The 14,075-nt window shown below is 38.8% G+C and overlaps 1 protein-coding gene across 1 annotated transcript in view; it reads left to right on the forward strand.

Moving 5' to 3' along the window:
- Positions 1-2,386: 2,386 nt before the first annotated feature.
- LOC103133043 (tenomodulin-like) overlaps positions 2,387-14,075 on the forward strand; it is a gene marked incomplete at its 5' end in the record, with an annotated part of 29,309 nt that continues 17,620 nt past the window's right edge. Inside the window, 2 exons of the mRNA XM_007544804.2 lie at positions 2,387-2,527; positions 12,709-12,868. Of these exons, the coding sequence (XP_007544866.2) occupies positions 2,387-2,527; positions 12,709-12,868 (301 nt within the window). The remainder of the gene's footprint in view (positions 2,528-12,708; positions 12,869-14,075) is intronic.

Raw genomic sequence — 14,075 nt, forward strand, 5'->3', positions numbered from 1 at the left:
ATGTTGGTTCTAATGGTTCTGGGATGCTACATGTTGGTTCTAATGGTTCTGGGATGCTTCATGTTGGTTCTAACGGTTCTGGGATGCTACATGTTGGTTCTCCATGATTGATTCTTGTTCTGTGTTAAGTACATGGTACATTTTAAGTTTGTTCTAGATTTGTAAACTAACAGAAGTTTCTCTACGTCTTGCTCAGATATTAAAACTATAAAGTTAAATGTTGGTCTAAAGTAGTGAGCAAAGAAATTACTTAAAACAAACTCCTGTATCTTGCTAAAAAGTTGTTTACAGTTAAATTTGTCTTGTTTCAACGGTACTAAGATATTATACATTAGAAATTAGACAAAAATACTGGGTAAGATTTTGTGTTTTTGCAATGTGAGGATGGATATTTACATTGCAGATAAGAATGTGGAGAATTTGTTTAAATTTGTCTTTATTTTCAGTTTTCAAACTGAAAAATTAAACCTTTATCTGAATAGATTTATTTTTTGGGATTCCCATGTCAAGAAATAATATATTTTCCAGACTATAAGTTGAACTTTTTTCACATTAGTTTGGGTTTTCCTCTGACTTATAGTTAGGTGTCACTTATGTGTGTATTTTTCCTCTTTATGATGCATTTTTGACTGATGTGTTAAATGTTAATTTATACAGACTGACATGAACCGAGGTAGACCCAATAAAAGCTTCTTTTTTTAAAACAAAAGGTTTGAACATGGCGTCTGATTTTTGTTTTGGAGATTGTAACTCCATTGTTTTCTGTTCTGGTTCTCCAACAATGAGTCCTGCAGATTCTTCATCATGTGTGTGAACGGCAAAAGAAACAAAATGGCTGCTTGTCCAGCCAAACGGCCAGAGGCTAAAGGAAACTAAACTTTGCATTTAGTTGTATCAATACCCAAAGGAAAGAAAAAGCAATTGGTTACTAATTAATCAAAGTTTTCTCAACTTGGAAAAAGTAAAGTATGAATAAAAAAAATATTTCTAGGAAACCCAATTGGTGATTTTGATAACAGTCATTTCTTAACGGAGGAATTTTTACACTCCTGAATAAATTTACTCAAGTTAAAGGTTGGATTTTAGAGTTCTGCATTTTTTATTAATTTAGTTTTGAGTTTTTACAGTTTGGATGTCTTTCCAGGAAACTCATACAACTTTAGCTATGACTGAGCCGGATGTCTTGACAGGCAGCAGCATGTTATCAGAGACTTGGAGCATGCACATGCAAATATTTCAGCAGCGTCTATTAAAATGAAATCACTTTTCCATTCCTATTCCCTGCGTTAATGTGTCTTTCTTCATTTTCTGCTTGACCAGGCCCGGTAATCATTGAATCTCATCGCGGCGTTGCCCTCTTTCCTTCTCACCAACACAGCCGACCCACATTAAACAAAGACTCATCACAATGAAGCCTGGCATAAACATCATGCTCTCCTGCTCCAGACCATTATTGCCCATCCCTTTTCCTGCAGATAAAAATCTCTTGCACTAGATTATGGCAGCCATCACTTTGTTCTGCGTCTCTTCTATCTAGTTTCCAGAGTGACGGTGCTGCAGAAATTGACAAAAAGTGAAATTATAACCACATGGTCAAGTTAACAGATTCATAAGAGACGGCATAACAGCGTTACGTGTTACTGTAATTAAATTTAGATTGAACCACGTCCATTATTGTGCTCTGGTTCATGCAAATTTCACCTCATACAATTTTAAAGCGGCGGTCTCAGATGTAGATCGAGCCGTCTATTCTAATACAGGAAGCTGTGCAAAAAAAAAAAAAAAGAAGAGCAGGAAAATTAAAATGAGCTCCGGAAAGTCTTTCAGCCTTATTCTGGCTGAATATCTCAGATTAAGACAGAATAGCTGTGAGGGGAAAAATCAACAGATCTTCTCTGCCTTTTGAGGCCGTGTGTGTCAGACTGAATGGCGCCGCGGTCCGCGCGGTGCAGGATCATCACTGGAGCTGAAGAGAGCATCGCCACACTCCACTGAGCAGATTAAGAGAGTGACAGGGACCTATGACTGGCTAATTCAATGGGAGCGCTCTCTGTAGAAAACACTTCGTTCTCAACAATGTCACTTGGCTCTCCGGTGCGACTCATCCTGCCATGGAGTATTATGCAGCCCTGCTGGAACGTCCCCTGCATTTTTTCTTTGACTTCATCCAGCTTTGAAGCGAGCAGAGCGTTGTGAAGGTTCAAGCAGCCATCAATTTTATATTAGCAGAAGGAGTTCAAAACACACCTCTTCTCACTCATTAGGTTTAACTTTAACAACTTTGGCTATCGGTAAAAAGCAGTGTTTTAAAACGAACGCCCCACTTCTTACGGCACATCCACATCACAGACAGCCCGATGAATGATACATATATCTGAATTTCTGAGTGCCTCTTCATTTCTCTTTCCTTTTCAAAAAGGGGATCACTGGGATACGGTTTGCCGAACATCAGAGGTGCTACATCAGGACCCAAACGAAGAAACTGCCCACAGTGGCCGAGGCGGAGGCTGACGACAGGGAAAGGACGGTACAGTACGCCTTCACGCTCTTCCTATACGCCGTCCTGCAGGAGGCGGCCATGCATATTGTCAGAAGATAACCGGAGCAAAAATCCTCAGTCTGTCCATCTCATCCTGTCTCCCCTCTCACTGAGGAATAAGCTGGGGTTTGTGGTGCCTGTGAAACTGCCAGAAAGCTAACCACAAACCCTCTGCCTCTTTGTGGCTCACATCAAATGGTGCTTGCTGTCAATCTTGAGCCAACATTAATTTTTAATCATCTCCTCCAAAGACTTTACCCAAATAGCCTAAAGGGGGAAGGGTTGCTGCAGAGGTCTGTGCGAGGTAAACCATTAAAATTGTATTTTTAAGCAATGCCTTTCTTTGTAAAATTCACAAGGCTCCCCTTCTCCAAGCTTAGGGTGATTCATTTTAGTTATCGGGCTTCTTAAAGTCGAATGTGAACTTCAGAACAAGGAGTGGGTAAAAATTCAGTCAATCAAAATTCCCATTTTTCAGTGTCACAGTGAAATTCGGCGAGTGGGCCGCGCATTGAAAGAGAAAATCCTTTCCTCAAACGTCTCAACTCCAAGCATGCTCTCATTTACATTTCAGATTTCAGCTAAGAAGAAGAGGCTGGCAAATATCTGACGCTCCCCACTTACCGCTTTATCTTTTTAAAAAAAAGCCAATTGTCAGTCCAGCTTTAGTTTTTAAACTTTAAGAACACAAGCTGTTACACCAAAAAGCAGAGTTTTTGTTCCTCTCATCTTCAAATTGTCTGATCTACGTTTACAGATACTAATTGCCCAGGCAGCACCATATGTCCGTGCCATCTCTGTCTTCTTTTGTGTACCGGAAAGCCTAATTGGCTCAATTCGCAGCTCCAGAGTGAAGCATGAAAGGACAGCAAAGTGACTTGGGCTCATACCAGTATTGATGGACACGCTTACGTTTAATAAAAATAATGGTTCAAAGGGCTATTTAAGTCACGTTTTACTGTGATTTGGTCTCACTTGTGCAACCTTGCCTTTAAAAAGCAAAGAGCCAAGAGGGATTCCTGATTATGTTGTCAAGGGTTGCCTTAACTCTTACGAATCTGACTTTTTTTATTACAAATGTATCTATTATATGTCAGGAACAATCTAACCATAAACAACGGTAACACTTTATTTGAAGGGGTCTGCTAAAGACGAACATAACAACCGTCATGAACATGAAGGAGTCTTCGTTCATGAAGTGTCATTGGTAAATAATCACATTTCTAAAGCAATGTTGCATTAAAAGTTTAATTAAAAGTGCATTAAAAGAGTCAACTTTGTATTTTTCTATGAATAATGACACTTTTGAACCAAAGTTACATTAAAACTTGCAATAAAAAAGTTAACTTTGCTTTAAAAGTGTCATTATTTACCAAATGACACTTCATGACAACATTTATAAACATTTACAAAGACTCCTTCATGTTTATGATGGGTGTTATGTCACGTTTATGCACATCCATTCAATTAAAATGTTATCCAAACTACCTTCTTCTTATTTAAATATTCCACGTTTTTGCAGAATTGAGATCAACACCCGTTACATTTTGAGGAATGTAACGTCAGAATGATAAAAACCTGATGCACAAAAGAGATTTGTATCAAATGGAGCTTAAATGAAAGCAGTGTCACATCTCCAGGTTGTTTTTGGTTTCTGAAGCATCTAATTGCAGTCCTGAACCTCCTCCACCGATTCCACTAGAGACATTTGTGTCGCTTTCCAGCCACATGGTGTTTCCAGTGTTTATCGCGCCCCGTCTGCAAAAAGCTTGTTAGTCTACCAGATGTGCTGCGGTGTCTTTGAGAAACTACTTGACACCACTCTGTGCTAACATGCACACCTGTTTGGGGATTGTTTTTGTGGGTTTTGACTGAAAGTCAAACACAGAAATGCAGTGACGCATGGGGTTGTTGAGGTGGACAAAACTTTGTCGAAAAAACACAATTTCGCAATTTTGGTTAAATAAAAAACAATTAAATTCATACGTGAGTAAGTTTGTTCATGCGATAAAACATTCAAAATTCATTCCAACTACTTCCTGTCTTCCTCTTCATGGTTCATGCCAATTGATAAGAAGTCATCAATACTGATTCTGTTATTGATCTGACTTATCGATTCGACTCCTTATTGATTCTTATTGAGTTAGGAAATAAACTCTTAAATTCAAAATATGCACCATGTTGTTGCGCTCGATTCAAACTAAATTAAAACTTGCTTAAACAATAAGAATCCCTCTGTCAAATGAACACTTTACCATGAAATGTTAATTATATCAACAGCTTTTGTACTTTTAATGTATTAAACTCGTCGGAAAATATGTTAATTTACTGAAAATGACTATAAATGTAAATGTGAGATGGAGACTATGAATAGATAGGAAGGATATGGCTAGCATTAATACAATAACCAGGATGTGGAGGAGATTAACAGCAGGAGATGCTGCGCTCAAAGCTCCGCCCCCTTGAGTCACCGCCGTTGCTAAGCAACGGGTCAAACGCTCCATTTGTTCAACTGTTTACTCCTTTTATTATGATTAGCGTTCCGAACCTGTTGCAAGTGGCCCCAGTTTCGTCCTTTTTTCTTAAATATAAACGTATTTTGGAGCGCTACTGCCGCGACGCCATCTTGGATATTTTCGAAAGCAAAATAAGGAGCGTGTTCAGTACGTCATCACGCAAATATGTCACATGTTACGGGAACCGACAAGCTGAATCGTTAAACTCGCAGCTAAATGATTACAAGTAATTGAACGACTGAGATTTCCATCCCTACCAATGACAACATTAAGTTTTTAAAACCATTTCAAGAACGTGCTTTACATGAATTGGAAGGAAATACAACAAAACAGCAAACCAAAAGAAGGAAAAAAACGTAAAAGTATAAAATTACATATTGGTTCTCCATTTTTAATAAGAATAAGTCGTCTGTAATTTATAAACCAGTCGGGGTTTCTCTGGATTCTTGCTCTGATAAAATTAGAAAAAACAAGATTTTTATTTCAAAATTACTGTATTTCTATTAAGCTAATTTATTTTCGAAATGTCAAATTGTAAACTTATATGGTCAATGTAAACGCAGCTGCTGTTGCTAAAGCTAAAGTCACTTAATTGATATAACGGGTGCAGGTCTTCTGAAATGTGGAATTAAGATGCTAACCTTAGCATTCTGCTCTGTTAAAATCATGCACATATTTATGAGAACTTTATATGTTTTTACCATTACCTCTCACTTCACATTGTTCACATTTACTGTATCAAAATCAGAAATCAATTCCTTCAAAACACCAGAAAATTTGATTTAAAGGCTGCAATATGCTGTTACACCACTGAAACCAAGTCAATACTGGGGGTAGGACATGTTTAGGTAATAAACGGTGACCCAAATCTGTCCTCACACTCACAGCGCCCCCCTCTAATCTGTCCTCCATGAGCATCCACCCACATGTGACCCTGTAAAGGATCAACACGACAAGTTCCTCCTCAAGTGCTGAAGCACACAGGGGTTAAACCTAAGCAGTAATGGTTCTCAGCTTAACCCCACCACAGGCTTTCAAGAAAAAAGGGGGCTCAGAGGAACAGCAGCAGGCTTAGGAGCTGATGGGAAAAACAAAAGAGAAAACTGTAGGAAAAACTGCAAGTCGCTGATAAGGAAATACAGCCCATGTGGAGGGGGAACCAGGTGACAAATACGAATTGTTCGCCAGGTTTTTTTCTTCGCTTTTCAATTTTCCTTCTCAATGAAATGTCTGAGGGAGTAATCCCTGAGCTTCATCCCAGTTCCCCCCAGTGTGAGTCAGAAATCAGCAGCTCCCTCCCTCACAGTCTTTAACATTGTCAGTAGATGTTGCTTGGTCCATTAAGCAGCTTCTTAATATGGATGGCCAGCGCTCACCCAGCGACCCCAAACCTCCCACAGCTGCAAATAGAGAAAACGTTGTGCAAAGAAACAAAAACACTGCAGAGGATGTAAATACATCGCAGTCCTGCGGTGTGCTTTGTGAATGGTCTCAGAATATTCTACATGAAGTCGGTGAATGGACTGAAACGGCTGGGGAAAATCTGACATTTCTGCTGCAAAATCACAGAAAACGTAAAACTGAACAGCAAAATTTAATCTAGATTTGGTTTTAATCTTCATTTGGTTGACACTCTTTAAAAACATGAGATTTATTTGCAGTGATTGTGTTATAATTTTGTTTTGAGAAGTGTGTTCAGAGTAGAAATACCATTAGTGTCAACATTTTATTGGTCAAGTCACACCAACTTAAAAGAGTTTGTACTGTATTTACAATTTTGAGAAAAGAATGACTGAAAATTATCTCATTCGCCTTAACATTTTTTAAAGGGGCAAGGAGGATATTAGTACTTAATTGATTAGAGTTTTTGAGAAATTGCTGCAGCTGTAATTAAGTTGTTTTTTTTTTTTTTGATTTTCTACCAATTTTAGAAAAGTCTTTTTTATTATTTTTAGCAAACTTAATTTTATTTTATTTATTTGTTTTTAGTTTTACCGTTTATCAGCCTGTGATGTTGTGATTGTTGTGAAGTACTTTGGTCAGCTGAGGTTGTTGTAATTATATATATATTTTTTTTTTACATATTTGTTAAAATTGTCACCATGTTGTCACAGTTTGTTATAGATAATCTGTAAAGAGATCGATCTCCTCCAGCTCCTCTCTGAGCTGCTATGGCAGTTTAAAGAAATGTAGCGAAAACAACCAAAAACAACCAATCAGAGCCTGAAGGCGGGTCTTACTGCTGTCAATCAATCTCATCTACTTGCTGCTAAATGTGCTAATGAGGATGAAACAATTTACCGTTACAGGAAAACCGTTTAGCTGCCATCATGCCATGCTAACTAGCCTAGCATTCACAACAGCCTATGCCAAGAGGACCAAGAGGAAGATGGAGAGGGAGAATGAGCAGCGCCACACAAGACTATGATTGACAGCACTAAGCCCCTCCTCCTGGCTCTGATTGGTTGTGTCTAGTTGCACTGGGAAGAAGGTAGAGGAGATTTTCTTCACAGATTATCTGTCACAGCATAGCGACAGTTTTAACACATATGTAAAAATAAGTGTTTGGTTGTTTTTCTTAAAGTTACATACATCCCATTTATAATAGTCATCAACAAAGTATTTACTAGTATTTCTATGGTAAATACTTTACCATAAAGCATTTAAGCTTTATGGTGAAAGCTTTAATGCTTTCACCATAGAAAGCATTAAAGCCTACTTTTTCTGTCTGCAGGTGCAGGGTGTAATTATTCCTCAAGTAATTTGTTTAACTTTATATTAACACTACCCAATACAAAATTTTATCCTCTTTGCAAACTATGAAAATATGAAGCAAAGGTTTTTAACTCTCTAAAGGAGAAAAGAGCAGCTGTGCGTCTGCCCAGCCTAAAAAAACATTCCTGTCACCTCTGGGGTCTTCTGCTTGGAGGCAGCCAGGCAGCGTTTCTTCTGTAACCCACACTGGTTCTCCAGGTCTCTTCTTCTCCACCGTCTGACTCCAGAAACACAAAACCCACCGGCTCCCGCTGAATTATTATGAAGTCTAGTAAATCTGTGGAGATTAGCTGTTATTACTAATCACTTGGCTCCAGATTGAGATCATGATCTGCCGTTTGGGGATCTCTGCACTCAAAGATCCTGTAGCTTTTGTCTCGGAAAACAATAACAGACAAAAGATTTTGTCAATGTGAGCTACAACCCTCTTAAACACAGACTGGTACCTTATGCTTTGCTGCCAAGAATATGGCTTCTCTCTGCATCAGGCTCATTTAAACGAGGTTTGCTGCACACAGTTAGAAAAAAGAGTCTCAAACTTATGGCTTTTTTCTCTAGATTACAACCAGTAGATAAAATGCCTGATTTTCAAAAACCAGCGTAATTTGTCTCACACTGAACACGGTACGTTTAAAACCACTGCAATCTGTTTCTGAAGCTGCAGCTCAGAAACAGGCTAAAAAAGTGAAGTGGTTAGAAAAAGAGAGGCAGGCTTAAGGTGGGCTTCAACTGAGACGCAAAATAATTTTTCTCCAGACTTTTCTCTGACCCTGGCTGGTTTTTTGTTTTTAGTTTTCCCACTTTGGAGTCCAAATAAAATGGGCAGAGAGGTTACCACTAACACTAATCACAGAGATACTTACTTCACCAAATGAATTTGAAGTTGCAACCAAGCGACTACACTTTATAAAATATGAAAAGTCAAAGTTGCCTTTAATTCATAATAACTGGAAGTTTAATAAATAAATTTGCGTAATGATTTTGCTGATGGTATTTGACAAAATATAATGTTTATTGCTGCTTTCTAATTGGCTACTGTTTTATGTTTTTAAGGTATAAGGCACTTTGAACTGCTGTTTTGTTGAAGTCCATGAAAAGGTGTAAATGTAATTTTAATTTATTTTAACCAACATTCATATTCAATCACCTTAAAACTTTTTGGTTGGTATTAAAATCCAGTGTCTTGTTAATAAAACAGTCTTTAAAAACCTTGTTTTATATTCTGAATCCAATTTTTATGCTTGTGTAACATTAGCTGTGTCTTCATTGACCATAAAATCTCACAAATTGAAATTCTGAAAATAAATTTGCTTAACAGAGACAGCAGAGTCTGAGCGCTAGCACCATGGCTGAATTATGAATATATTTTATCTAACAGTATACATCCATCGCTGCTGATATTTGATGCCTTATTGCATCACCAGCTTTATTTAGGTGTGATTTTTATTTTATTCCTTATTTAATGGAAACAACACCGTTGCAAAATGGTTTCCAGCAGAAAAAACTGCCCTCACATTTCTCTATTAGTTTCACTCACAATATGAAGTTAAAATAATAATTTAGAATAATTTAAATCCTTTTTTCTAACTACATGAACAAATTTTCTGATCTGACAATGAATTTTATTAAACAAAACTATGAGTTCAGCTCAGAAACATTTATTGTGAACAGGATATTACAATAAACATTTGCCCTAATAAAACACAAGAGTCAGATCAACGTAACACACTTCAATCTCACATGCCGCTAAGCATTCTGGGAAATAGTTCCCACTCCTGTCTTTGACTTCTTTCAGTTTTTTTAAGGTGTTAAGCTAAAAACTCAAGTTTATTCAACTCTTGACAAACACTGTAAAATGTTAACACAACTTACACAAGTTAATCTTTCACAAACTCAACTGGCTAAATGTATTTGTCTCACACAGTAGAAGACAGTAGACACAACTAAACGGGGCTCAAATGTTTTACAGTGTGTGGATCAGACAATGAAAAAGAGCAATCAGATGTTTCACATGTATCACTTTCCTGGTCGAATTTGTCTGGGAAATTCACTCACCGGTTAACCAGATAAAAAACCTCCGCTGTGCTGCGTTTGGCATGTGAAAGCTCTTGGGTATGGTGAGAAAATCTTTGTTGATCTCTGGCAAACAGCGGCGCTTAAACAATGTGTCATGTCGACAGGCTTTTCCCCCCTTGGGACACGGTGGCAGGAGAGGGTAAATTTGTTAACTACAGCACAACTGGTATATAATTAAGTTGTGCACTGTAGGCGAAAGTCATACATGCTCCAGGAGCAGGCTGCTGCAAAACAAATTACCATCATTTCCAAGGTCCAATACATGATAAAAAGTTGCTTGTGTCTTAATAATATATCATTTGTCAATAGAAAATGGAAAAGCCTTTCAGAAGTGTGTACAAACTGGCAGTGTGTAATCATGTTGTCTTTGTGCTTGTCAACTGGCATTTAGAAATCCATGCCCCATGCTAAAATACTGACCTTTACCACTTCCCCCCGGGTGCTTGCTCTCTCTCTCTCTCTCTCTCTCTCTCTCTCTCTCTCTCTCTCTCTCTCCCTCCTCCAAGTTATTGGAGTCGTTTCTCAACTGTGAAGTCAAAGTCTTGTTGTGAGCCCCGTGTCCTGACCTCCATTTACTTCCCAGTGAAGACTCACTTGGCTCCAGTGGTTAAGAGGTCCAATTAAAGAGTGCTGTTTGTGTTTGATTTTAATTTCTGCAGCACAGCGCCGGAGCACCACCTCTGCTGTTGTACCACCATCACCCTGCGGCACACGCCAGTCCTCCCAGTTATCATTACTGTTGGTGATTAAAAGTGAAGGAAAGTGTGTAAGAAAAGGGTGAATAAACCCTGCACCCAACATGACCTCTGACATAGCAGAATTGGCTTAAAGGTGATTTATTATGCTTCCCTGAACAGGTTAGGATGGGTCAATGGCCTATACAAAACCTGCTCAAAATCATTCTTAAATCAGTTCTGCCTATTCTGAGCTCCTTTAAGAATGAGCTCCTTTAGGGCCTCCTGTCTCTTTAAATCCAAATAATACGTCCCCCAACTTGTTCACAAGCTAAGTCATGTCACTGAACGACGAAGCGTACCGTTGGCTCGTTTAGGTACGCACTGAAGAAATACTTCTGGGTTATGTTTAAAATGTACCTCAATAAAATGTAGCATATTTATTTATGTTAATTAAAATACTCATTGTGAGAGGCCAAAGCAATGTTTCAAGAATAATAATTGCCTTTATTTAATCCATAAATTATAATTGTGTATTGGACCCATGGGACTGTCAATATGCCCTCTGGTGGACTCATCATCGTCAAAAGTACCCTTTATTTTTATAAAAATCGCATTTTTTATGACATTAACTAAAAGTGTTGGCTGACTGTCGGCTATTCAACGTGTTGATGTGAAACACTAATTTATTACATTTGATTGTTGTTCACCGGCACATACAAATACTTGATTTTTTTTTCAGTAGTGGTCCAGCAAAATGTGTTTTAACCATTTTTATCTTTATTTCTTTTTATTCTCTTGAAATCATGCGCTATTTTTTTATAATTACAATAACATACGAAATGTAAAAAGAAATTTAAAAAAATACCTTCTCTTGAAGTATTGCTACTAGCAAATGCTCAAATTAGCTGGTGGTATGAATCGTCCTTTGACAAGTCACAAGCGAAACACTTGAACTCAGAACTAGAACTCAGCTTGGGTTGCTAGGTAACGGGCTGGAATTCTCTGGGGTTGCTAGGTAACGGGCTGGAATTCCCTGGGGTTGCTAGGTAACGGGCTGGGCAGTGCCTGCTGATTTGTGATGTTACATTCAGAAGGTTTTAGAAACTGGTCTTTTTCCAGACACTAAAAAACATAGTTTTTTTAAGTGCTTGTTCTGTTTTTAGAAGCAGTAGAAACCCAAATGGAAGTACAAAAACAGGCAAAATGTGAATCTTGTGAAATGCGCCTCCTTTAAACTGAGCTTTCTGGGGGCAGTTGCCACTACTGATACACAAAAAGCAGCAAATGGGGTGAAATTGTAACTCAAGTGAGAGTGACAGGGGCTGAGATGAGGGAGGGGGGCAGGACCCGCTATAAATGATTCCCACTCCTGCTATTGCCCCAGGATTCTACATCATCAAGCTTAACTAATGTGCAATTAAGCTGCAGACTGGAAGAAAATCACCTTGTAAAAACATTTGTCAAGTGAACTGTTTCTCTGTTCTGGGCGGCTAATTAGCAAGGGAAAGGGAAGAGAAGGGTTTGTTTGCGTGTGTATTTACATATACATGAAGAAAATAAATATCTGCACTGTTAGGGGAGAGCATTACCAAATCCCCGTCATATGTCTCTATTAGACAACACTGACATGCAGTCCCTATCATTAAGCAATAATAGTTTACTTTACAGCTCATGAACTACAGTATCAACAAATTAAGCCGTCTGATGGCGTTGGGTGCCAAGTAAAGTACGGAGGGTGGAGGGAGAATGCAAGACTTTATTGTGTCTGTCACATTTCGCGACATTGCAACCACTCTCGGAGTAATGAAGACCACTTCTAAAGTCATTTAAAAGTCAAATCATGGGCGTCTGTGAATTTCAATGATGTATATTAGAAAGGAGCATGCCAGGGGCTCGAGAGGCGGGTGAGAGCCGAGGCAGGGCAGCGGGTGTCAGGAGTCAGGAGGTTGCTCTCCTCTCTGAAGACACAGAGGTGATAGATGGAGCTACAAGGCTGGAACAGCTCCAGGGAGAAGAGTGCAAATGCAGGACAGCGAGGTGTTTTTAGCAGGAGCCGACATGCTTTTTAATGTGTTTGTGTAACAAACGTGCAGCCGCGAGTGTTGTGTGCGCTGTCGTCCGGCAGGTCGACGAGGCCGAGGCCGTGGAAGTGCAGGTGGAGGACTCCCGAGTGTGGGTTCCTGCCGAGGAGCCCGTCGTTAACCCAGACTTCCTGCTCGACTCCAAGATCTGGGAGATTTGCCAGCAGATGCCCATCCACTGGATCCATCCCTCCCCCATGACTGGTGAGAGCAGGGGGCATATCTGCCTCTAAACGCAGACTATTAAGACTGTAGCTGCAGGGCTTCCCCACAGGCCATGCGGAGGTCCGTGGAGGAGGCATGATTTACCAACTGCATGAGCAGCTTGTTCAAGCTGCTCATGCAGGAGAGTGTAGAGACTGAAGGACTGTGGTGGAGGGAGAAATCAGAGGAAAAACACCACTGGACTTGAAATTTGAGTCAAATGGAGGCGCTTCTGTGCAGGAATTTTAAAGCAACACCTCAAACACACTGCTTCCTGTTGAACACTGGAAAACGTAAAAAATAAGATTATGTGTTTATTTATTTACCGTAACAATGGCTGTGTTTCCTGGGGTCCACATCTTAAAAATAAAACATTACAAAAATAGTTACACACTCAACATACCATTAGGAACATAACATTTAATACGAGATCAACCTGTGAAATTCAAAACATAGATTTGGGATATTGACATAAAACTAAAAGCTGGAATCATAAGTTAACATTTAGGTTTTTTGGCGTTTAGTGAAAGTTTGTTTGCTCAGCCAGTGACGGGCNTGAGTCACCGCCGTTGCTAAGCAACGGGTCAAACGCTCCATTTGTTCAACTGTTTACTCCTTTTATTATGATTAGCGTTCCGAACTTGTTGGAAGTGGCCCCAGTTTCGTCTTTTTTTCTTAAATATAAACGTATTTTGGAGCGCTACTGCCGCGACGCCATCTTGGATATTTTCGAAAGCAAAATAAGGAGCGTGTTCAGTACGTCATCACGCAAATATGTCACATGTTACGGGAACCGACAAGCTGAATCGTTAAACTCGCAGCTAAATGATTACAAGTAATTGAACGACTGAGATTTCCATCCCTACCAATGACAACATTAAGTTTTTAAAACCATTTCAAGAACGTGCTTTACATGAATTGGAAGGAAATACAACAAAACAGCAAACCAAAAGAAGGAAAAAAACGTAAAAGTATAAAATTACATATTGGTTCTCCATTTTTAATAAGAATAAGTCGTCTGTAATTTATAAACCAGTAGGAGTTTCTCTGCATTCTTGTTCTGATAAAATTAGAAAAAACAAGATTTTTATTTCAAAATTACCGTATTTCTATTAAGCTAATTTATTTTCGAAATGTCAAATTGTGAACTTATATGGTCAATGTAAACGCAGCTTCTGTTGCTAAAGCTAAAGTCACTTAATTGATA

This window comes from Poecilia formosa, unplaced genomic scaffold (assembly GCF_000485575.1).
Source record: "Poecilia formosa unplaced genomic scaffold, Poecilia_formosa-5.1.2 Scaffold2215, whole genome shotgun sequence".
NCBI lineage: Eukaryota > Metazoa > Chordata > Actinopteri > Cyprinodontiformes > Poeciliidae > Poecilia > Poecilia formosa.